Below are 26,467 nucleotides of genomic sequence, written 5' to 3' on the forward strand. Positions count from 1 at the left end.
GTTCGGAACTACAGAAAACAGGGTGCCTTGACAGGTTCTGTAGTGTATGCATGTATTTTCAAATATGTGCAGACTAAACACCTGTTCTTATTGCATATTGTTAGACAGGTCAGCTCAAGTGGTCGCTGGCTGGTTGGTAAGTTTGAGCTTGCAAATCTCTTCTATTAGTTTGAAATGCAAGAATCTACCTGGCAGCATTATCCAAATGCTCCACTTTAGTTTAATTCTTCCCTACCTGAATTTCTTTCCCTTCCAGATCCACAACGTTAGTCTGTTAAGGGAGTTAAATATTTACATCAACTATATGAGGGGCAAGAGTTAAAATCCTTTTCACAACTCTCAGATGCGCATTTTATACTTTTACGCTAAAAAAGTTGTCCTTATGTCCTGGAAAGGTACTCTATTGTTGTCTACAGAGACCTGGAAGGCCATGTTCAATAGAAAGCTTCCATTATATAAGTTAAAGTGGTAGTAAAGCCCGCTTTGTGATTTTTACCTACAGGTAAGCCACTTTTTCTTTATAATATCAGTTATTTATTTTTTTTTTTAATCTTTATTTATTTAAAGGTATGCAATAATACATAACAGAAAATTGAAAATACAATCAGCAGTAATAGCAATATCCAAACAACAGGTTCAATACATTAGGTAGTGATTTACTTTCAATACATTATGAAAATTAACTAGGTGATTTATGAACGTCAAGGCAACAAGATTGCATCACTGCAATAGTTTCCTTCATCTGAAACAATGTTTAATACAGTAGGGAGAACCTAAGTTAGAGCTATCAACGTACATCGATCTGGTGGATAAAGAGTGAGCGAGAACGGGCACTAAATAATGCTGCAAGGTCAAGTAAGGTACAGAATTAAACCAAGGGATAGTAAGATGAATAAGATATAACTGCTCTCCGCAACATTTGTGCCCTCATGTTATAGCATACCCAATAACATTTTCAAGTTTTTGCAAGATGAGGAAAAGATAGAGGTTGAAAAGGTTAAGAATAGACTAAAGATGAGAATAGGAAAAGAGGGGCCAAAACAATAGCAATGGCCACATATGATACTGAGCTCTATTCAGGAAAGCCGGCAACTATAAGATAGGCCTCCCTAAAGCCCTAATATCCTACTTAAGGACCCCCTATACTACTATACTATTCATGTCCAACACAGAAATAGACGCACGGATGTTCAAACGTCTTGTATAAAAAATGCACATGTACGTAAACATACACACACTGGTATATGTACACTTAAATATGTGCTGGTAGTAGAAATAAAGTAAAACTGCAGTAATGTAATATAAAACTACATGACTAGGTCAACAGAGCCAAAAGTAAAAAAAAAAAAAGAGGGGGCGAGGGGGAGGGGGAAAAGAAAGGTAGAACAGGGATAGTGGAATATATTAATTGCAGCGACTTCTCCAACTGCATAGGGATAAGCTCACAGAGAAGTAGATATACTAAGGGCGGGAAGGTTGTCATTGGATTTCCCCATGAATTTCCAAGTCTTTGTTCAGGCCTCCGGGAGTCAAAAACCCTAACGTGAAAATCCAATAGGATTCCCTCTTGCATAACATTTGAAACCGTCTACCGGAGTCCTGATCCCCACTTATAGCGTTTATGCCAAAGACTCTCAGGCCAGTAGGGTCCCCATTATGGAACTGTCTTAAGTGCCGAGGCACCGAATAGTTGTTCCTCCACTTCTCTTTTACTTTGTCATATTTCCTTAGTATACTGCACTTATGTTTTCCAAACCTGACTCTTAGGGGGCGCATTGTACGCCCCACATAAAAGAGGCTACACGGACAGACAAGGGTATATATAACGAAGGTGGTACCACAATTAATAATTTGCTTGATCTTAAAAGTGCGGCCATCACTCCCCAATATGTCTTTCTTCCTGTGCCACATAAAGGGGCCAGTGCCACAATTCTTCACCAAATTTATAGCTCCCTTTTGGTCAAAGAATGAATACCAAGGGCCCAATTTTCCCTCCTTGTTGTTTCTGAGTGGGCTGACCCTACTTGGTGCTATTCTGCTCCTAAGATCTCTAGGTTTTCTAAACACTATCTCTGGTTTGGATGGTAGGTTCTTTCTTAGGACTGGATTCTGTTGCAGAATTTTCCAATTTCGTTGGAGAAAGTGTTGTATCTCAAAGGCTTTTATATTAAATGTGGTGCTAAATCTAATAGGTGGCGTCTCAACTGATTTTGTTTATGTTTTTGATCATCTTCATACTTCGGGACTTCTCTGTCAAAAAATACTCATCCTTAAGGCCATCAGCATTATAGAGTACCCAATATTTCCTGTATGTTCCCTCAATTATGCTCTCATTGTATCCTTTTTCTCAAAATTTATTTTTTAGCACCAAACCCTGCTCCTCGTAATCGACCCTTTTTGTACATGTTCTATGTAGATGACAATATTGCCCAAACGGAATGTTCTTGATCTACCTCGGGTAATGGTTGCTGTTGGCATGCAAATAGGAATTCCCTGAACAAGGTTTGAAGTGGGTTTTGGATACAATACTTCCGTCTTCCTCAGCTCTGAGCTCCAAGTCGAGGAAGACCAAAGAGGAGTCATCAATGACATGGGTGAATTCGATGCCAAATGGATTATTGCTACAAAAGGAGAGAAATCCATATAATTCTTCTGCTGACCCATTCCAGATAATTAGGCTGTCATCAATGTATCTGGCATAGTGAGCCAGATTCACCCCATATGGGTTCTTGGCCCAAAATAATCTTTCTTCCGAATATCCCATGAAGAGGTTTGCATAACTGGGGCAAATCTAGCCCCCATAGCTGTCCCTCTCACCTGTCTATTGTAATTTCCTAAGTAGGAAAAATAGTTGTGTGTTAGGGTGAATTCAATAGAGTCCATCAAAAATGTAGCTTGTAGGGAATGAAGGTCACTATTGGTGAGATAGTGCTCGATGGCTTTGAGGCCTAACTGATGTTCGATCAATGTATGCAGTAACGACACATCAAGAGAGAGCCATTTGTACTCTTTTGAAGGATGACAAGATGTCCAGCATGTGGCCCGAGCCTCTTACATAGGAGGGTAGTTACGTGATGATATCTTGAAAGAAACAGTCAATATAGCATCTATCTGCTGTATCGAAGGTCCAATAGTTTGGAATAATATGGGGGTTTGAACATTGTGAATGTCTTGACAAAGAGAAAAGAGGGGAATGGCGCTGTCTACTAAAAAGATAAGGTGACTGATCCAATAAGTAAAAAATATGCAAAGGAATATGTAGTAAATGGTGATAACACGATGTGTCGTGGGTATCTGGAGTGTCTCACTATTGTCTGAGACAAATAAATCAGGGCAATAGGCTAGAAGTGACTAATACCTTAATAAAATCAGGTAAGTGCTTTTTAGTAGACAGCGCCATTCCCCTCTTTTCTCTTTGTCTATACTCATATAGCCTTTTGGTTATAGTTGAGGGAGGCTGCAGCCTACTATTATTTCACCCTTTCCTTAGCGCAGAGTATATCCCTTTCATTGTGAATATTTTGCACCTTACATCTAAGTCAGTCAATCAATAATACATCAATATATTTGTACATATACAGTTGTGCTCATAAGTTTACATACCCTGGCAGAATTTATGATTTCTTGGCCATTTTTCAGAGTATACGAATAACACAAAAACGTTTCTTTCACTCATGGTTAGTGTTTGGCTGAAGCCATTTATTATCAGCCAACTGTGTTTACTCTTTTTAAATCATAATGACAACAGAAACTTCCCAAATAACCCTGATCAAAAGTTTATATACCCCAGTTCTTAATACTGTGTATTGCCCCCTTTAACATTAATGACAGCTTGAAGTCTTTTGTGGTATTTGTGGATGAGGCTCTTTATCTTCTCAGATGGTAAAGCTGCCCATTCTTCCTGGCAAAAAGCCTCCAGTTCCTGTAAATTCTTGGGCTGTCTTGCATGAACTGCACGTTTGAAATCTCCCCAGAGTAGCTCAATGATATGGAGGTCAGGAGTCTGAGATGGCCACTCCAGAACCTTCACTTTATTCTACTGTAGCCAATGACAGGTCAACTTGGCCTTGTGTTTAGGATCATTGTCATGTTGGAATGTCCAAGTACGTCCCATGTGCAGCTTCCCGGCTAATGAATGCAAATTTTCCTCTAGTATTTTTTGATAACATACTGCATTCATCTTGCCATCAATTCTGACCAAATTTCCTGTGCTTTTGTAGCTCACACATCCCAAAAACATCAGCAATCCACCTCTGTGTTTCACAGTAGGAATGGTGTACCTTTCATCATAGGCCTTGTTGACTCCTCTCCAAATGTAGTGTTTATGGTTGTGGCCAGAAAGCTAAATTTTGGTCTCATCACTCCGAATGACTTTGTGCCAGAAGATTTGAGGCTTGTCTCTGTGCTGTTTGGCGTAGTAATGGCTTTCTTCTGGCGACTCGACCATGCAGCCCATCTTTCTTCAAGTGCCTCTTTATTGTGCATTTCGAAACAGCCAGTCTAGTTGGCTCTTAGGAAGAGGCAGGACCTCAAAATGCGTCAGCCATACCTGTGGACGTGTATTCATTAATGACGAGATACTGTGGATGCTGCAGTCCTTTATATGATATGCCTGTACCAAACATTTGTTTGTGAGTACCTTTCTTTTATCAAATATATATATTGCTCCTAAGGATAATGCACTAGGCCTGTGCATCTCCTGTTTGTTTCTTGTTTCCTATAATTCAGACTTCCCCAGTCTTGTGAGGGCAGCAAGGCGGCATTCATCCGAATTAGCCAGGACAAAAACTATCCTGACTAGGCTATTGGATCAGATTGAGGGATGGTGGTGGGGGGGGAATGGAATCAGGAAAAGGGATGGCAGTGGAGGGATGAGATCAGGCAGAAGGATGGTGGTGGGAGGAATGGGATCAGGCAGAGGGATGGTGGTGGAGGAATGAGTTCAGGCAGAGTGATGGTGGTGGGAGAGATGAGATCAGGCAGAGGGATGGTGGTGGGAGGAATGGGATCAGGCAGAGGGATGGTGGTGGAGGTATGAGATCAGACAGAGGAATGGTGGTGGGAGGAATAGGATCAGGCAGAGTGATTGTGGTGGGAGGAATGGGATCAGGCAGACGGATGGTGGTGGGAGGAATGGGATCAGGCAGACAGATGGTGGTGGGAGGAATGGGATCAGGCAGAGGGATAGTGGTGGAAGGTATGGAATCAGGCAGAGGGATGGTGGTGGGGGGAATGAGATCAAGCAGATAGGATGGTGGTTGGAGGAATGGGATCAGGCAGAGGGATGGTGGTGGAGGGATGAGTTCAGGCAAAGGGATGGTGGTGGGAGAGATGAGATAAGCCAGAGGGATGGTAGTGGGAGGAATGGGATCAGGCAGAGGTATGGTGGTGGGAGGAATAGGATCAGGCAGAGGAATGGTGGTGGAGTGGGAGGAACAGGATCAGGCAGAGGGATGGTGGTGGAGGGATCAGATCAGGCAGAGGGATGGTGGTGGATGAATGGGATCAGGCAGAGGGATGGTGGTGGAGGAATGAGTTCAGGGAGAGTGATGGTGGTGGGAGAGATGAGATCAGGCAGAGGGATGGTGGTGGGAGGAATGGGATCAGGCAGAGGGATGGTGGTGGAGGTATGAGATCAGACAGAGGAATGGTGGTGGGAGGAATAGGATCAGGCAGACTGATTGTGGTGGGAGGAATGGGATCAGGCAGACGGATGGTGGTGGGAGGAATGGGATCGGGCAGAGGGATAGTGGTGGAAGGTATGGGATTAGGCAGAGAGATGGTGGTAGGAGGAATAGGATCAGGCAGAGGAATGGTGGTGGGAGGAATGGGATCAGGCAGACAGATGGTGGTGGGAGGAATGGGATCAGGCAGAGGGATAGTGGTGGAAGGTATGGAATCAGGCAGAGGGATGGTGGTGGGGGGAATGAGATCAAGCAGATAGGATGGTGGTTGGAGGAATGGGATCAGGCAGAGGGATGGTGGTGGAGGGATGAGTTCAGGCAAAGGGATGGTGGTGGGAGAGATGAGATAAGCCAGAGGGATGGTAGTGGGAGGAATGGGATCAGGCAGAGGTATGGTGGTGGGAGGAATAGGATCAGGCAGAGGAATGGTGGTGGAGTGGGAGGAACAGGATCAGGCAGAGGGATGGTGGTGGAGGGATCAGATCAGGCAGAGGGATGGTGGTGGATGAATGGGATCAGGCAGAAGGATGGTGGTGGAGGGATGGGATCAGGAAGAGGCATGGTGGTGAGAGGAATGGGATCAGGCAGATAGGATGATGATGGGAGGAATGGGATCACTCAGGCAGAGGGATGGTGATGGAGGGATGAGATCAGGCAGAGAGGGATGGGTGGTGAAGGGAAGAGATCAGGCATAGGGATTGGGGTTGAGGGATGAGAGTTGTTTCCCCCTTCTCCATAGTCCATGTGTCTGTGCTTCTCTTCTCCCTTTTCGGTGCCTCCAGTGATGCTTCTGCTGATGTGGGGTCTCCTCGAGCTCCTCCCCCTTCACTTTACTGGTTGACAACTCATCAGCTGACTTTTTGCTCCAGTGTCCATCTGGAAGGGGAGGGGGCTTTGTTCACCAGGCAGGCTCTGCCTCTGTGTTTCTCCAGGAGAAGGCCGAGCTCTGCACAGAGCACCGCATGATGTCATCGGCAATCGATTCGGCCGACTCAGCATCGATGCAGAAACGTGAATATCTGAATTGCGATGCGTCGATGCTGCGATTATATTCAACACCCCTACTTGTTGGAGCCCTTGTTGTACCTTTATTTTTTTGTGTATCTCTTGAATTGTTGAAACTCATCAAAAATATCTTTAAAAAAAATACAGTATCTCACATAGGTGAGTACACCCCTCACATTTTTGTAATTTTTTTTTATATCTTTTCATGTGACAACACTGAAGAAATCAGACTTTGCTACAGTGTAAAGTAGTGAGTGTACAGCTTGTATAACAGTGTAAATTTTCTGTCCCCTCAAAATAACTCAACACACAGACATTCATGTATAAACCGCTGGCAACAAAAGTGAGTACACCCCTAATTGAAAATGTCCAAATTGGGCCCAATTAGCAATTTTCCCACCCGGTGTCATGTGACTGGTTAGTGTTACAAGGTCCCAGGGGTGAATGGGGAGCAGGTGTGTTAAATTTGGTGTTATCGCTCTCACTCTCTCATACTAGTCACTGGAATTTCAACATGGCACCTCCTAGCAAAGAACTCTCTGAGGATCTGAAAAAAGAATTGTTGCTCAACATAAAGATGGCCTAGGCTATAAGAAGATTGGCAAGACCCTGAAGCTGAGCTGCAGCATGGTGGCCGAGACAATACAGCGGTTTAACAGGACAGTTTCCCCTCAGAATAGGCCTTGCCATGGTCGACCAAAGAAGTTGAGTGCACATGCTCAGCGTCATATTTTGTCTTTGGGAAATAGACGTATGAGTGCTGCCAGCATTGCTGCAGAGGTTGAAGGGGTGGGAGTCAGCCTGTCATTACTCAGCCCATACGCCGCACACTGCATCAAATTGGTCTGCATGGCTGTCGGCCCAGAAGGAAGCCTCTTCTAAAGATGATGCACAAGAAAGCCCGCAAACAGTTTGCTGAAGACAAGCAGACTAAGGGCATGGATTACTGGAACCATGTCCTGTGGTCTCATAAGAGAAAGATAAACTTTTTTGGTTCAGATGGTGTCAACTGTGTGTGCCAGCAACCAGGTGAGGAGTACAAAGACAAGTGTGTCTTGCCTACAGTCAAGCATAGTGGTGGGAGTGTCATGGTCTGGGGCTGCATGAGGGCTGCCCGCACTGGGGAGCTACAGTTCATTAAGGAAACCATGAATACCAACATGTACTATGACATGCTGAAGCAGAGCATGATCCCCTCCATTCGGAGACTGGGCCGCAGGGCAGTATTCCAACATGGTAAGGACCCCGAAAAACATCTTCAAGACGACCACTGCCTTGCTAAAGAATGTGAGGGTAAAAGTGATGGCTTGGCCAAGCATGTCTCCAGACCTAAACCCTATTGAGCATCTGTGGGGCATCCTCAAACGGAAAGTGGAGGATCGCAAGGTCTCTAACATCCATCAGCTTCGTGATATTGTAATGGAGGACTGGAATAGGACTCCAGTGGCAACTAGGCTTGTGACGGTATTAGATTTTCATGCTGCGATTAATTGATTAAGGTTTTGCCACGGTATACGGTATTATCACGGTATTCTATTATTAAATTGAAATTATTAAATTTCCACCTCACTTCAATTTCATTGCTGAATTTAGGGGCTTTGGTTCACTTATGCACATTATTATATAGTCAGTCAGTACAGACCCTGTGAACCAGGCCTAAAATAGGTCATCAAGCAGTGTCTGGCCTAACTGGTGATAACTGGTCCTGGCTCTCGGCTCCGATCCGATGGCCTGGTCATTAAGAGGGCAAATCCTTGTGGTCAAGAAGTGGTTAAACCTGAAGGAGGTGTTGTTTATAAATTACTTTACTATTGCTTTAGGCCTGGTTCACATGTATGCGGGTTGGCGGTTCACATGTATGCGGGTTGGCGGTTCACATGTATGCGGGTTGGCGGCCCATATTTGCACAGGCATAGCAGCCCATTGATTTGAACGGGCTGCTATGCCCTCGTTTTCCGCAGAAAAAAGGTGCATGCAGCATTTTTTTAAAATTCAGTGGCCTTGAAATCCATCCTGCTTTTGCACCATGCGACTAACCTGCAGTTCCTGCTCTGGCAAGCTTTCTGCATTTTTTGTATACGTGGGCACGGCATTTAAAAACAGTTTGCGTGTGCAGCAACGGCAGGTAAGTCGCATTGGGGCAAAAGAAGGATGGATTTCATGGCCACTGCATTTTTTTAAATTCTGCATGCACCTTTTTTCAGCTGAAAACGCAGGCATAGCAGCTCAAGCCCATTCACATCAATAGGCTGCTATGCCTGTGCAAATGTGGGCCCCCAACCCGCATACATGTGAACCAGGCCTAAAGCAATAGTAAAGTCATTAATTGGTTAAACCTGCAGGAGGACCGGTGTTTTTATCTATTAATGACTTTACTATTGCTTTAGGCCTGGTTCACATGTATGCGGGTTGGGGGCCCACATTTGCACAGGCTTAGCAGCCCATTGATGTGAATGGGCTTGAGCTGCTATGCCTGCGTTTTCAGCTGAAAAAAGGTGCATGCAGAATTTAAAAAAAATGCAGTGGCCATGAAATCCATCCTTCTTTTGCACCCTGCGACTTACCTGCCGTTGCTGCACACGCAAACTGTTTTTAAATGCCTTGCCCACGTATACAAAAAATGCAGAAAGCTTGCCAGAGCAGGAACTGCAGGTTAGTCGCATGGTGCAAAAGCAGGATGGATTTCAAGGCCACTGAATTTTAAAAAAAATGCTGCATGCACCTTTTTTCTGCGGAAAATGAGGGCATAGCAGCCCGTTCAAATCAATGGGCTGCTATGCCTGTGCAAATGTGGGCCGCTAACCCGCATACATGTGAACCGCCAACCCGCATACATGTGAACCGCCAACCCGCATACATGTGAACCAGGCCTAAAGCAATAGTAAAGTCATTAATAGATAAAAACACCGGTCCTCCTGCAGGTTTAACCACTTCTGGATCGCAAGGATTTGCCCCTTTAAAGACCAGGCCATCGGATCAGAGCGCCAGGACCAGTCATCACCAGGTAGGCCAGACACTGCTTGATGGCTATATAATAATGTAATATGGGCTGCTATGCGTGTGCGTGTATATATATATATATATTTTAGAGCTGCACGATTCTGGCCAAAATGAGAATCACGATTTTTTAGCTTGGAATAAAGATCACGATTCTCTGTGTAACAAAAAAAAAAATTGGGATAACTTTACTGTTACGTTTTTTTTTTTTTTATTAATTAAAGTCTATTAATTGCGTTTGAAAGACTGCTGCGCAAATACAGTGTGACATTAAATATTACAACAATCGCCATTTTTTTCTGTAGGGTCTCTGCTAAAAAAATTTATAAAATGTTTGGGGGTACTTTTCTAGCAAAAAAAAAACTGATTTTAACTTGCAAGCAACAAGTGTCAGAAAAAGGTCCAGTCTTTAAGAGGTTAAACTTCCTTTCTCCCTGGCAGAGGGAAGGAAAAGATACAATGTAATCATTTTTGTTTATAGTTACTGGGAGAGAAAGGGTTAGCTGTGTGAGTGAATGAGTCATCCAGCTCACTGAAATGTATCAATTCACAAGTCAGACCCAGGAGCAGAGAAACTCGGTATTTTAAAAATGCCACAATAACAATACCGTGGCTATGCAATACCGCGATATATCGAATTACCGAAAACCGGCATATGTCTAGTGGCAACATGTGAAGCTCTGGTGAACTCCATGCCCAAGAGACAGTGCTGGAAAGTAATGGTGGCCACACAAAATATTCACACTTTGGGCCCATTTTGAACATTTTCACTTAGGGGTGTACTCACTTTTGTTATCAGCAGTTTAGACGTTAATGGCTGTGTGTTGAGTTATTTTGAGGAGACGGCAAATTTACACTGTTATATAAGCTGTACACTCACAACTTTACATTGTAGCAAAGTTTCATTTCTTCAGTGTTGTCCCATGAAAATATATAATAAAATATTTACAAAAATGTGAGGGGTGTACCCGCTTTTGTGAGATACTGTAAATCAAATACAAATATGTCTTCTGGATTTGCCCCTTGGGACGCTCTGTACAAGCTTTTAGGTTAAAGTATAACTTTCAGATTTTGCCTTTTATGCATTAGCCAGATTTTTAACATACCTTTGGAACGCAGGCTAAGTATCCAAACCTGATGGACGTTGTGTTATAACTGCATATATTATAATGTATCATTCTGTTATATTATCTAGCTGATAAGCAATTATATTTTCCCAATGTAACATCACTTGCAGAATGGATCCTAGACATAAGTCAGTGTATCTGTTATTGGCTAATAAGTGGTTGGTTTTTGTGTGCCTCCTATTACAGAGCTATTTTTAAATTAAGTTCCTAGGTAACTATTTTGAAAGGGAAATATCTTGTTAATTAATCTTCTGTCATCAAACTACACATTTAAAGAATTAATGTGACCATAGGAATTGTAGTAGTTGGCAGCTAATTGTTTTATATCCTGATCAGCCATTTGTTTTGATTTTGTACAGTTATGGGGACAGAAGCATACAGAAATAACCAAAGATAGAGACATTTAAAGCACCTAAACAAAAATTGTTTCATCAGAATAATATCACTTACCTATGAATGTAACCTGGCAACTATAATTGATAATACAGGCAGTGAAATGGTATTATAATTTCACATACTAAAAATACAATATTATCGAAATGTAAGGAGATGGAACCTAACAAATATCATAGTTGGGAAATATCAGTATGTATAAAAAGTATATAAGTTGTTGTTCTTCTTCATTGTCAGATAATTTTGTCTAGCTAGTGCCTAGAATTTGGAATTCGATATTAGATTTGAAAGTGAGTTTGTTGGCTAACCTTACTTGCCCCAGATCCATTAAGAAACTTCCATGTGTTTTCTCCCATCCTCTCATAGCCCCTAGCACTAAAAAAGCATGCACTCTGTTTTAAGATATTGATAAAAACTTCTGTGACCGATCCCTGGCCCAACTCATCCTACTCTCTCTTGTTTCTTGTTGACCAGTGAGGTCTCTCAACGCATTTGATAAGCAGAAATAAAGTTACTGGGGTCGTAGAAAGAAAAAACAGGGTTAGCCACTTAAGCTGTGATCTTTACCTAATATAGCACCTGGGTTTTGAGGATACCCTGGTGCTCTGAAAAAAAAAAAAAAAAGGATGTGGTCCAACCTTTGAACAATTTTTTTTACTCTTTCAGTTTTGTTAAAATAATAAGATAGCATATAAAATTGCTACACAGGCCATTTTAAAGTTTGATGTGATTTTGATTTGATGTGAACTTACCTTTCCATTTCAATCTACAGTTGCTGAAATTTTCTAAACCTCTCAAAAACATTAAATGCAATATGGCAACATGCTTTTGTAATTGGCTGACTGATTATCTCAGAAGTCTCTACTAAAGATACACTATGCATGTATGCATCCCTAACAATAAGAATTCAGCTTTCCTAAGGCTTGCAGATAATGCAGCTTTTCTCATTATAACAGTGAGAATGTTTTAGATGGTTAAAATGAAGGAAGAACCTCACATTCAGGATTCGGTTTGTAAAGGACAGGGTAAAACAAAGCAATTTATTGTATTTTCTGGCGTATAAGACTACTTTTGAACCTCAAAAAAATCCCCCAAAAATGGGGGGTCGTCTTATACGCAGAGTATAATATCTCCAAAGTAACCTAAGTATAAGTATTACTGGTAGATGTAATCTCTCAAGATGCTGGCTGTGTGGGAATCCTGTACCGTTATACAGTATGTACCGTAGCTTCGGCTACATACAGTATACCGCGCTGAGCCAATCAGGGAGAGCGATGTATTCTATTATTGAATGCAAAGCCTGCTCGGATTGGCGGAGTAACATCAGCCTGCCTCTCTGACTCTGCCAATCCAAGCAGGCTTTGCATTCAATAATAGAATACATCGCTCACTGTGATTGGCTCAGCACGGTATACTGTATGTAGCTGAAGCTACGGTACATACCGTATACCGGTACAGGATTCTCGCACAGCCAGCGCCTTGAGATTACATCTACTGGTAATACTTAGGGTACCTTGGAGATATTATGAGAGATTACATGTATTACAGTACTAGGGTACCCTGGAGATATATGAGAAATCTGATGTTTTTCAATGGTGTTGCCTTGCTTCGGAAGGGGGGTAGTCTTATACGGCGAGTATAGCCCAAAACCTATGTTTTAACTTGAAAATTAGGGGGGTCGTCTTATACGCCGCAAAATATGGTATTTAGAGCAGAAAAAAGGTAAGGTTTGCTATGCTTGTCAGTTAATACATAAACAGAATGTTCAAAATAACTCTGTTGCTTCTTGTCCCGTTTTCTCATTTTAGTTTTTCTCACAAAAGAAACCTCCTAAAGGACTTTATGTTTTTGGAGATGTTGGTAAGTTATAGAATAATATTTTAATTTAATTTCACTGTTTTAAAGTTTGCACACTGCATTTTACATTACTGCTTGCTACTGATTGCTACTTTACTTTTTATACTCTGTGCTTAAGTATAGGACATCTTAAAGTAGAGCTAAACTTACCTTTCCTTTAATGGTCCCACCCCTTGTTGGCATCATCTGCTGGGTGCCAGTTTTCAAAAATGTTAATATGCCGACATAGGATGACGTCACCCTACTGTCACATGCGCAGCAGTCAGTCATCCTGGCGCATAGGGACTGTGCTGGCAATGTAAGCTGAGCGACATTGCATGTCTCTTCGGCAATAAAGAGCCTGCCTGCTCATAGTTCGTGCTCACATTTAGCATTACCTAATTTTATTCCTTATGCTGCTAGCTTTAGTAAATGGACAGTAAGTTATATTTACTTGTTTTAAACTTTTTTTTTTTTTACTTTTTTTCAATTGCTTCCTGGTTTTCTGGCCTAGGCCAAAATTATGTCTTACATCCCAGGAATCTATATGGAAATTTTTATTCATCTAGAGGAGGGATGGAGAAATCGTCTCAGCAAAGCGCGCCCTCCTGCCTGCATGCCTGACTTAAGGGCAGATGGATTCCTGGAAGTAAACGCTACATGAATCATCTGCCCTTACTCAAGATAGCTGCAGCTAGAAATGCTGGGGGGGGGGGGGTTTAAAAGTGATTTCTCAACAAAATAAAACATGGGAGATATGGATTTATGATTCAGTGTTCTTTAAGGCTACATTCACACCTGAGCGTAGCGTTTTCGCGCGTTTTTTACTGCGATTTTTACCACGATTTTACCATTGAAATGAATAGGATTTGTCTTGTTGGGCGTTTTGAGAGCTGATCCTAGAGCAGAAAAACTCCCCAAAAACGCCCCAAAACGCCTACATGTGAACGGAGCCTAAATAATAAAAGGTAATTAAATAGTGTTTTCGGTTTGTGGTGCTCAGGTACAGTTAAGTTCTGCATTAACTCTGCTGTTGACTACTTTAGCTACTTAAGGACCGCCCCACGTACATTTACTGCGACAGAGCGGTCTATAAGCGCAAAATCACGTACCTGTACATGATTATTGTTGACGTCTCTGGGGCGCATGCACGCACCGCCAGAGCTGTGCTTCCGCTGTGATTGGATACAGCAGGAGCAAATTGGCGGGTCCAGCGGCCATGATGGCTGCCGGGACCCGCTGGTTGTTCGTAGGACAGACAGAACAGTGCCTGACGAAGGAGCACGGATGCTCCGAACGCGTGCAACTCCTGTCTCCCCCTCCCGGAAGTGACATCGGTCAGATCGGAAGCAGGAAGCCGGAGTCTCGCCGAGAGTCCTCAGCCGCCACTCAACCCACGGACAGGCTGCTATACAACAGCCTTCCCGCGGATACACCGGCACCCCGCCACCCTCCTTCACCACACTGAACTTAGGAGAAGAAGACGGATGGTCTTTTTTTTTTACCCACCATACCTGTTCACTCTTACTTCAGAGTAAGTTATTACTTTTTTATGTGAAAATAAATTTTATTTTACACTAAGCCGGCGCCGCTTTCTTTTGCTTTAGAACAGTGGTCTGCCTATGTAAACAAGGCAGACCGCCGTTCTGGTACAGAGGGAACACAGATGTCTCTCTTCCTCCAGTCAGTCCATCCCCCACACAGAAAGCACACCCAGGGTTACCCCTTTGATTGTCCCTGATGTTAACCCCATCCCTGCCAGTGTCATTTATACAGTGAAAGTGAATTTCTTTAGCACTGATCACTGTATTGGTATCACTGGTCCCCAAAAAGTGTCACTTAGTGTCAGATTTGTTCGCTGCAATATTGCAGTTCCGCTAAAAAATGCTGATCGCCGCCGTTACTAGTAAAAATAATAAAACAAAAAGTACAGTTGATTCTTAGATACAGCATGGTTTTTGATGGTGGCTACTAGATAGCCAAGTTTGGAGAAATATAATTTCTTTATTACACATTGTGGATCTATTTCTCTTTCGTTCATTGACACAGCTCCTTATCTTCTTAACCATTGGATTATACTGCCCCTTACAGGAGTAGGACACTAGGCAGGAAAAAGCTTGACTACACCTATGGGACAGTCCCAGGGGGTATACTCCCACTCTCAGCTATAGGCACTAGGTTTTTTTCTGCCTAGTCAGGAGTAAGGACCTAGTTCCTTGCTGGGATCTCTGGTCCTGGCAATTTTTTTCTTTTAAATGGAGGCTGACCTGCGAATTAAACGTCCTACGAAGGCGCATACGACCTGGCCTCGCCCTGAGTCGCAGCGTTCCTCCTGGCTGACATCCCCCCATTCCGATGGAGCAGTGGTCTTTCAGGAGCAGTGCCCACCCTGTTCCTGGTTTGGTAAGTAGCTGTCCCCCCTCTAACCCTGGAAGTTTTTGGGGTGGATGTAGGCCCCTCCCTGTGATGGTTGGATCACCAGCTTCCCTTCCTTCCCATGCAGCATCCCCCCTTCTTGGGGGTCCTCTGCGGACTTGTTACCCCACCTCCATCTGCCCACACCCTCCCTCCCATCCCATGGGATGGCAATACCTTTTAGGTCAGTCTGGAGTGTCGAGCTGGTGATGGGGGTGGGGGGGGAGTGCGCCGCCGGCGACTGGACGATCAACCTTTGGGATGGGGCTGTACCTGGTGGAGGCTCCAGCCAGGGCCCCCCTTTCTGCTGGGATCGTGTTTGGTGCTCCTGGGGTCCCCCTTGGGCCTCCGGGAGCCACGTGGCCATTTTCTTGTGGCCTTTTGTGCTGTAGATTGGTGGCCATGTTTGTGTAGCCTCTGCGATCATTTTCTTGTGATTTTCTCATTGAAATTAGCGGCAGCCATGTTTTTGAAGCTATATGATGGTGATTCCGGTGCTGGGAGCCCCTTCTCATCTCCTATTGCTGACTCCTGGATCTTTCTCCTTCTGATCACCGTATGGTGTGCAGTTTGCCTGGCGCTGTAAGTGCCTGATCGGTGGTTGTGAGTTTTTTTGTGGGGTTTTCTCTCCCTCTTTCTGCTATAGCAGTGGTAGCGCTCTGTGCTGGACCCTGTGATGCTGCCAGCACGATGGGGGTGTCCCTAGCAGTGTTATACACTTTTTTTGTGTGGGTCCCCCTCTTCTCTAATGGAGTCCCTGGAGCATATTTCGCCACCTGATTCCCTCTCAGAGGCTGCTGGGCCCTCCGGGTCCCAACAATCCCTGACTGCACTGACGGCGGTCCTGTAGTCCTTTGTATCCAAGGTGGATTTGGTCCTGGGAAAACGTGCTAGCAAAAAGCGCCCACGCCTTCACCTGCTTAATCTGTATCATCAGATCTTGAATCTGATTCGGCTGCCGCGGATGCGAGTTACCCTTCTGGGTCTTCATCCACGTACCCTGTGTGTTCAGATAGGGAGGATGATTCCTCTGTTCCTCTAGCCACGCATGAAAAGGCGCTGGTGGATGCGCTGATTGTGTCAGTGTGTGAAACTTTGAGAATGGAGGATGCAGCTGATGCTGCGTTGGAAGCGCCGGTCCCTTTTGGCACCCACAGGCTCTCCAAGGGGGCGAGGGTGTTCCCCTTTCCCACTTACTTTGATAATATTATCACTAAACAGTGGGGTTGTCCAAAACACACTTTGCGTTCTCTTAGTGTTTTGCAATGTGGTATCCTTATGAGGATTTGCTGCTTAAAAAGTGGATGGTCCCACCTGTAGTAGACTCGCTGGTTAAATAAAGCCACCTTAATTTCCGGCTGATAGGAGATCGGAGGCTCTCCCGCCATATGTTCACTGTGGCTGGTTCGGCACCTAGGCTGGTATTTGCTATTGCCCTGGTGTCGCAAACTCTGACCGAGTGGGCTAAACTTTTACGGCGGGAACTGGAGGGGGAACAGCTTCTCCCTGCCTCTGCGGGTCTGGAGAATCAATTGGCCCAGGGGCTACAGTTTGTCTGTGATGCCTCTTTGGATGTGGCTCCTTTGGTTTCCAGACTGTCTGTCTCAGCAGTGGTCATTAGGCGTATTATCTGGCTGAAATGCTGGTCTGTGGATCAGACTTCTGAGAAGACCTTATCTGATCTCCCATTTGTGAGGGATCGCCTGTTTGGAGCTTCCTTGGATGACATCATTAAGGGCCTCATGGGGGAAGAATACTCTTCTTCCGCAGGCTTCCAAGGGCAAGGAGCCCCGTCGTAGATGGGGGCCATTCTTCTAGGCTCATAAGATGCCTTTTCATCCCTCAGGGTCCCAAGACAAGGGATCTAAGCCCTTCAGAGCCCCCACTGGAGGTTCCAGGAGGACCTGGTCTGGCAAGTCACTAGCGGACTCTTCCAGACTTGCGGACAAGTCTTCCTCTGCATGAAGGGGTGCCCTCACCCGTAGCTGGGGTGGGGGGAGTCTTCGCTGGTTTCTGGATTCATGGATCGGCTATAAGATCGAGTTTTTGGTCTTATCCTCCAGAAAGGTTCTTCCCTTCCAACCTACGCTTGTCCCCAGATCGCTTATGGGGTCTCTTTGGGGTAGTGCAAGACTTGTTACTTGAAGGGGCAATTGTCCCAGTTCTGACTTCGGAATGTTTTCAGGGGTTTTACTCAAACCTGTTTACAGTTCTCAGGAAGGAAGGCAAGATAAATCAAATTCTGGACCTCAAGGCACTAAACTGCTTTGTGTGGGTACAGAAGTTCTGAATGGAGTTCATTCACACTGTAGTGGCCACCCTACATCAGGGGGGATTTCTCTTTAGTTCATTGATGAATACAGCTCTTCATCCTCATGACCGTAGGGTTATGCTACCCCCTACAGGAGATAGGACACTAGGTAGAGAAAAGCTTGAGCACGCCTATGGGGCAGTCCCTGAGGGTATACTCCCACTTCCTGCTATAGGTTTTCAGTTTTTTTCTGCCTAGTCAGGAGTAAGGACCTAGTTCCTTGCTGGGATATCGGGTCCTAGGTATTTTTTCTTTTTGAATGGAATTTTTTTTCTTCTTTTATTATTTTTTTCCTGTGAGAATCTACTATCAACTGCCAGACTGGGCGACGAACTGGATAATCTAGATCATTAGGATCCCCCCAGTCCGGCCAGCAAGCGTATGCAGACCGTAACTTTGCTCTAGGTCAGCTGCGACATAGCCCCACTGGAGGGGGGGGGCTGGCCTGTGAGTCAAACCTCTCACAGGGGTGCATATGAACTGGCTTCGGCCTGAGTCGCAGTATTCCTCCTGGCCGACAGCACCCACATTATGATAGAGTGGTGTCCTGTCCAGAGCGGTGTGTATCCTGTACCTGGTGTGGTAAGTAGCTGTCCCCCCTCTACCCCTGGCGGGTATTTGGGCGGATGTGGGACCCTCCCTGGGATGGTCGGACCCCCAGGTTCCCCTCCTTCCCAATCGTGTCTCCCCTCCCCCCAGCTCTGTGATCTTTTTGGCCTGTGGCCCCCATCTGCTCATCCACCCTCTATTCAAACCTGTTTATGGTTCCCAGGAAGTAGGGCAAGGTGCGTCCAGTTCTGGACCTCAAGGCGCTGAACTGCTTTGTGCGGGTACAGAGGTTTCAAATGGAGTCCATTCGCATGGTGGTAGCATCCCTACATCAGGGGACTTTCTCGCATCCATTGACATCAAGGACGCTTACCTTCACATCCCTATTTGTATTGCCCATCAGCGCTTCCTCCACTTTGCCGTGGGCGAGGAGCATTATCAGTTTGTGGTGTTACCCTTTAGTCTCGCCTCCACTCGTTGGGCTTTCACAAAAGTGTTGGCACTGGTTCTAGCATTACTGCGTCAGCGGGGGGGATTGCATTACTGGGGTACATGGACGATCTGCTTTTGCGGGCAGAGTCTTCGATTGCCCTGTTGACCATAATGGAGATCACTCTCCAGAAGTCTGCTCTGGTTCTGTCCATGAGCCTGGAATATTTGGGACTGACTCTGAACTCGGCCTCGGCCAAAGTGTTTCTCCCTCTGGCAAAACTTCAGAAGTTACGGGAGGCGATTTGGCTTCTGCTGTCCAGCAGACGGTCATCTCTTCGGACTTGCATGCGGGTGCTGGGCGGTTCCATTTAAAGCGGTAGTATACTCAATGTTTTTACTTTTACCTACAGGTAAGCCTATAATAAGGCTTACCTGTAGGTACAATTAATATTTCCTAAACCTGCACAGTTTAGGAGATATTTGCCCTGCATGCAGCCGCTGACACTAGCGGCGCATGTGCTCTGAAGGTCCGGCGGATCTTCAGAGTTCCTTGCCGGCTAGTTGCCGGAAAAAGTGACTCCCCCGCGCATGCGCGGGAGTGACGTCTTTGGGGCTCCGGCCACTTATAGCGCCGGAGCCGCCGAACCCAGAAGAGACGCAGAGGGAGCATGACAGCTCCCACAACGGTGTCTGGGCGTCTGTGTCGGGGGTTCGTTTTAAAGTACTGTGGCAGGGCACATGGATCCGTGATCGACGGAAGATACGTGTCACCGTGGTTCCTGGCCTTGGTGGGATAAGAGCCGGCAATTCTGTGTCAGCAGCAGCTAGTGCTGCTTGACACTTTTCTATTTTAGTATGGCTGCAAAGCCGAATCCGGGCCGGCTCTTATTGGGAGCAGTCAATGTGTGGGTGGGTGGCTGCTCCCCACGCTCCAGGCCAGGTCTTACCTGGGGTTTATAAGGCAGACAGCCTAACAGGTGATTGATAATTATCTCCATGCACCAGAAGGCTGTGGAAGTGAGTGCTGAGGCTGGAAAGGTTACAAGCAGGTGAACTGATCCGTTGCTGTGTGTGAACAGCACCAAAGAGACACAGGTGAATGGACTTGTTGCTGTGTTTAAACCTGCCTTAAAGACTGTCGTTTTCCTTTTTGTTGGGTGTGAGTTAACATCTAAAAAAGACTGTTACTTTTGTGTTCCCGAAGTGTAAATAAAACACTCCTGATTTACCTCAAGAACCATCTGTTTTGTCTCTATACTGCACCCGCAAATCCTACCCACAAGAGCGATGCATACTAGCTCATTATGCCTTTGTATTGCAGGGTTTGTTTTATTTTTTTTTTTTTTTTGCAGTATACAACCGCTTTAAACAGTTCCACACAAAATCTCTGCAAAAGGAGATTCTGGTGAAGTGAAACAAGGATCCTCAGTCTCTGGACAATCTGAACCTGTTGAGCCAGGGAACAAGGGGCTCCCTGGTTTGGTGGCTTCACTCTCTGGCACTTCTTCAGGGAAAATCCTTTCTTCCCCTGCACTGGACGGTTGTCACCACGGATGCCAGCCTATCTGGGTGGGTGGGGCGTCCTCTGCACAGATTGTGCTCAAGGGGTCTGGGCTCTGGAGGAGTCCAGGCTACCAATCAGTGTACGTTTCTTTCCAGCCCTCTCTGCTGTACACATTCCTGGGGTGGAAAATTGGCAGATGGACTATCACAGTCGACCGGCGTTGGACCAAAGAGAATGGTCACTTCATCTGTAGGTGTTTCGTCAGTTGTGTCTCCGGTGGGGGACTCCCATGGTGGACTTGTTGGCTTCTCTCCTCAACAGGAAAGTTTAGAGGTTTGTGGCACGGTCTCGGGACCCTCTAGCCAATGCCACAGATGCCCTAGTGGCTCCCTGGAGTCATTATTATCTGATATACGCCTTTCCTCCTCTCAAGCTTCCGCCATGACTCCTGCACAGAATCTTCCAGGAAGATTTACCATCGTATTTGGAAGACGTACATCGCGTGGTGTAAGTCTCTTGGGGTTCACGCTCGCTCCTTTTCGGTGACTCGGGTCTTGGCTTTCCTCCAGCGAGGGGTCGAGCAACGTTTGGCTTTGAGTATCATCAAGGGCCAGGTCTCGACCTTGGCGATTTTCTTTCAACGTCTGTTGGCTTCGCACTCCTTGGTGTGTACCTTTCTCCAGGGAGTGAAACACTTGGTTCTCCCATAGTGTGGTCTCCATTTCGGCCGTGGGACCTCAGTTTGGTGTTGTCAGTTTTTCAGAAACCTACCTTTGAAAATATTCGAGAGATTCCTCTGCTTACGTTGTCCCAGAAGGTGGCCTTTTTGGTGGCTATTACTTCGGAGCGCAGGGTGTCTGAGCTGGCTGCGCTGTCTTGCTGTTCACCTTATCTAGTTGTTCACAGGTGTAAGGTGGTTCTTCGACCATGTCCGTCCTTCCTTTCGAAGGTCGTCTCTGATTTTCGTCTGAATGAAGACATTGTGTTGCCTTCCATGTGTCCTAAGCCTAAACATTATAAGGAAGTTGCCTTGCATACCCTGGATGTGGTTCGGGCAATCAGGGTGTACCTGGTAGCTACAGAGTCTTTTAGGAAATCATACTCACTATTTGTCCTCATGGATGGACCTCGCTAGGGGCTGGCTGCTTCTGCTGTGACCATTTCTGGATGGATCAGGCAGAATGTGGTTCAGGCTTATTATATTAAAGGTCATGTTCCTCCTTTCCTTGTCAGAGCGCATTCTACTCAGGCGCTTAGTGCCTCCTGGGCCTTCCGACATCATTCATCATTGGTGCAAGTTTTATAAAGTGGATTTGTTGGCATCTGCGAATGCTTCTTTTGGCTGCAAAGTTTTGCAGGCTGTTGTTTAGAGGATTGTCTTCTTTGAGGGTATTTTTTTCAGGGGAGCTCCAGTTCTCAGTTGAGCACCATGTTACCTGGTTGGCTATGTTTAGCCTTTGGGAAGTTGCTTTTTTCTGCCGTTCCCAGCCCTCATTTTTGACACTGTTTTGGGACGTCCTTACGGTCATTAAGATGAAGAGCTGTGTCCGTCAATGAGCGAAAGAGAAAAACTGGATTTTTGTCTTACCATAAAATCCTTTTCTCTGAGGTTCGCTGATGGACACAGCCCCTCTTTGGAGTTGGGTTTTTTCTTCTGACACTCCTTGTTACAAAACTGAATACCTATAGCAGGAAGTGGGAGTATACCCCCAGGGACTACCCCATAGGCGTAATCAAGCTTTTGTCTGCCAAGTGTCCTACTCCTGTAGGGGGCAGCATAAGCCTACGGTCATGAATATGAAGAGCTGTGTCCATTAATGAACATCAGAGAAATGGATTTCTCTTTCGTTCAGCTCCATATCTCCTTGACCCATGGGTTATGCTGCTCTTCCTAGGAGTAGGACACTAGGCGGAAAAAGGGTTAACAAAAGTTAACAAAGCTTAACTACGCCTTTGGGGCTGTCCCAGGAGGTATACTCCCACTTCCTGCTCTAGGATATCAGTTTTTTTCTGCCTAGTCAGGAGTAAGGACCTAGCTCCTTGCTGGGATCTCTGGTCCTGGCATTTTTTCCTTTTTTTTTTTTTTTTTTTGCCGTAAACATTTTTATTAAAGATAAAAAATTAAGTTCCTTTTAAACTTAATTTTTCTTCTTCTTTTATTATTTTCTGTTCCTGCGAGAACTACAATTAATTTGGTTCCTGTGATAACTACAATCAACTGCCGGACTAGGCGATGGACTGGATATTCTAGATCTATAAGGTCTCCCCAGTCTGGCCAGCGGGGCGTGTGCAGGTCTCAGCTCTGCGCTAGGTTGGCCGTGACATAGTCCCACTGGACGGGGACTGGCCTGCGAGTAAAAACACCTCTAGCCCGCAACACCCCCCATTCCAAGATGGGGAGGTTGTCTGTCCAGAGTGGTGCCCACCCAGTTCCATGGTGTGGTAAGTAGTGTCCTTCCCTCACCCTTTGTGGTCCCTCGGGGTGGATGTGGGCCCCTCCTTGGGATGGTCGGACCCCCGGGTTCCCTTCCATTCCCCCCAGCCCCTTTGGTCTTTTGCCTTGACTTTGGATTCAGCCTTAGCCAAGGTGTGTTGTGGTGGATTCAGTCTCCAGCACTATGCCAAGTCAAGTCCATCCTTCCGTTGTTTTGGACGGTGGTGACCACGGACGCCAGGCTATCGTGCTGGGGCAGGGTGCTGGGGAAGCTCTATGCCCAGGGTACCTGGACAATGGAAGAGTCGAAACTACCAATAAATGTTTTAGAGCTCAGAGCAATAAAGCTTTGTCTGAGCCACTGGACGACTCGTCTACAAGATTATCCTGTTCTAATTCAATCAGACAACGCCACCGCTGTGGCTTACATCAGTCACCAGGGGGGCACCAAGAGCATCTTGGCAGCCAAAGAGGTGGCCAAGATTCCGGCCTGGGTAGGAAAAATGTATTCCAGCCCTCCCTGTTGTACACATTCCAGGTGTGGAGAACTTGCAAGTGGATTACCTACTGTAAGTCGTCAGGTTTTGGATCAAGGGAAGTGGTCCCTGCACCCGGAGATGTTTCATCTCTTTCATCTGTGTGTTCGGTGGGAGACTCCCAAGGTAGAGATCTGCTTGCTTCTTGCCTCAATAAGAAGGTTCAGAGATTCGTAGCCAGGTCTCGGGATCCTCTGGCCGACGCCACAGATGCTCTGGTGGCCCCTTGGGGTCAGTATCGGCTAATTTATGCCTTTCCTTTCTTGAAACTCCTGCCGAGGCTTCTGCGCAGGATAGAGGTGGAAGGGATTCTGGCCATTCTGGTAGCTCCGGACTGGCCTCACTGGTCTTGGTACGCAGACCTAGTAAAGTTGGTCGCGGATGCTCCTTGGAGACTTCCTCTCAGGGAAGATCTGTTGTCTCAAGGTCCAATCTTCCATTCTGCTTTACAGTTGCTTGCATGGCTGTTGAAAGCCAAGTGTTAAGAGACAGAGGTCTTTCTGACTCTGTGATTCCTACGCTGTTGAAGGCTAGGATGTCAACTTCAAGGAAGATATATCATCGTACGTGGGAATCGTATATATTTCATGGTGTGAAGCACTGAAGGTGCACCCTTGCTTGTTTTCGATAGCTAGGGTTTTGGCCTTTCTGCAGAAAGGAGTTGAACAGCAGTTGGCTTTGGGCAGTATCAAAGGCCAAGTGTCGGCTTTGGCTATATAGTTCCAACGCCCTTTAGCTATGCATGCTTTGATTCATACCTTTATATAGGGAGTGCGCCATATGGCTCCTCTGAGAAGGTCCCCGCTACCTCCGTGGAACCTCAATCTGGTATTATCTGTTCTTCAAAAGCCTCCTTTTGAGAACATTCTGGAGAATTCTCTGTTTTTGTTGTCCCAGAAGGTTGCCTTCTTGGTGGCTATCACTTCCGCTTTGGAGAGTATCTGAACTGGCGGCGTTGTCCTGCCGCTCACCTTATCTGGTGATACACAGGGATAAAGTAGTACTTCGACCTAATCAATCGTTTCTTCCTAAGGTTGTTTCTGATTTTCATCTGAATGAAGACATTGTGTTGCCTTCACTATGCACTAAGCCCAAACATTCTAAGGAATTTGCGTTGCACTCTTTAGATGTGGATCGGTGATCAGGGTCTATCTGGAGACCACTGATTCTTTTAGAAAATCAGACGCTCTTTTTATCAATACTGAAGGATCTCGTAAGGGATAGGCTGTGTCTCTGGTGACCATATCCAGATGGATCAGGCAGACGGTAGTTCAGGCTTATTCACGGAAGGGTCAGGTTCCTCCTTTTCCTGGTGAAGGCGCATTCTACGAGAGCGCTGAGTACCTCTTGGGCATTTCGCCATCAGGCATCGGCGCTGCACGTCTGCAAGGCGGCAAGCTGGTCATCTGTGCATACGTTTACAAAATTCTACAAAATAGACGTGTTGGCATCTTCGGATGTTTCCTTTGGCCGCAAGGTTTTGCAGGCTGCTGTTTAAAGAGAACTGTTTTTTTTTTTTTTGTTTCTCTTCGAGGGTGTATTGTGTTTTCAGGATGAGCTCCAGTTGTTCTTGGTTGAGCTCCATATTACCTGGTTGGCTAAGTTTATCCTTTGGGGAGTTAAGTTTTCCATTTGCGTTGTCTTCCCACCCCTCATGAAAATACTCCTTTGGGACATCCCTATAGTCTCTGACTAGATTGAGCTGCGTCTGACTCACTAGACATCATCCCAGATCACCGGCAGTCATCGTTGGCTTTTTATGCTTTTGTTGGCCCATTAGGCATATGCCTATTTGAGCCAACTACATCTGGTAAGTCCCCCTCTATCACTGGTGGTGGTTTATACACGATTGGGTGATCTCCATAGATGAAACGTGAAGACTTTGGAAATCTGTTGAGCACTTTTCCTGCAGAGTTTTATCACGAGTGACTTTGGACATTTCTTTATTCATACTAATATTTTGCACATGCTTTGTGGTTTGTTTGCCCCTCTTGGGATAGATGTACTCACCTTTATTTGTTAGCATACTATATATTTTTATCTTCATTCTTATCATTTTATTTTATTGGATATATTTACATTCCTTATATATGCACATATCCTTTACTTGTTGGCTTAAGTTGGAGTGAGTATTATATTTTCTAATATATTCTCATCTCATTTTCACGTATGAGGTATTGCACCCACACTAGGCTGAGATTGTTTTTGGATTTCCCTCACCTGTTGTAATCCCAGTCCTTCATATATTAATTCTAGCGCTGCACATTTTTCTTCTTTAGTGCTGCAGGCTTGCAAGGCGGCTACCTGGTTGTCTGTGCACACTTTCACAAAGTTTTATAAGGTGGATGTGTTGGCATCTGCGGATGCTTTTTTTGGTCGCAAGATTTTGCTGGCTGCTGTTTAGAGGACCTGGTCCTCTTTGAGGGTGTATTGTTTTTTTCAGATGAGCTCCAGTTGTTTATGGTTGAGCTCCATGTTACCTGGCTGGCTACGGTTTAGCCTTGGGAATTTTTTCTTGCTGTTCCCACCCCTTATGTTTGATACTGCTTTGAGAAACCCCAATGGTCAAGAAGATAAGGAGCTGTGTCTGTCAATGAATGAAAGAGAAAATTGGATTTTTGACTTACCGTAAATTCTATTTCTCTGATGTTCATTGACGGACACAGCACCCACCCCTTTGTGGAGTTGGCTTTCTTCTGACACTGCTGGTAACAAAACTGAGTGCTTATAGCTGAGAGTGGGAGTATACCCCCCCTGGGACTGCCCCAAAGGCATAGTCCAGCTTTTTCCTGCCTAGTGTCCTACTCCTGTAGGGGGCAGTATAACTCAATAGTCAAGAAAATAAGGAGCTGTGTCTGTCAATGAACATCAGAGAAATGGATTTTACTGTAAGTCAGAAATCCCATTTTCTCTTTCGTTCATTGACAGACACTGGAATTTGCGTTGCGCTCTTTTTTCCATCCTATATATCTTTAAGATATTTATAGATCCTTGTCTACAATTTACTTTATACGGGATGTTTAGTTGCATGATATAGTTTGAATTTAGTCAAATGTGTAATGAAAAATTATTGAATATGTTAATACATTTTTTTCTTTTTCAAGGCACTGGAAAAACCATGGTTATGGACATGTTTTTTGCACATGTTGAAGTTGAAAAGAAAAAGCGAGTGCACTTTCATGGATTTATGCTTGATGTGCATGAAAGTAAGTTGGTTATATCACAATGTTTTGTAAGTGCTGTC

At 45.2% G+C, this 26,467-nt stretch overlaps 1 protein-coding gene across 1 annotated transcript in view; it reads left to right on the plus strand.

Annotated features, from left to right (window-relative positions):
- AFG1L (AFG1 like ATPase) overlaps positions 1-26,467 on the plus strand; it is a 206,146-nt gene that overhangs the window by 62,931 nt on the left and 116,748 nt on the right. Inside the window, exons 3-4 of the mRNA XM_082248831.1 lie at positions 13,015-13,066; positions 26,328-26,429. Of these exons, the coding sequence (XP_082104957.1) occupies positions 13,015-13,066; positions 26,328-26,429 (154 nt within the window). The remainder of the gene's footprint in view (positions 1-13,014; positions 13,067-26,327; positions 26,430-26,467) is intronic.

Source organism: Pelophylax lessonae, assembly GCF_965119305.1.
Source record: "Pelophylax lessonae genome assembly, chromosome: 3".
In the NCBI taxonomy this organism is placed as follows: domain Eukaryota; kingdom Metazoa; phylum Chordata; class Amphibia; order Anura; family Ranidae; genus Pelophylax; species Pelophylax lessonae.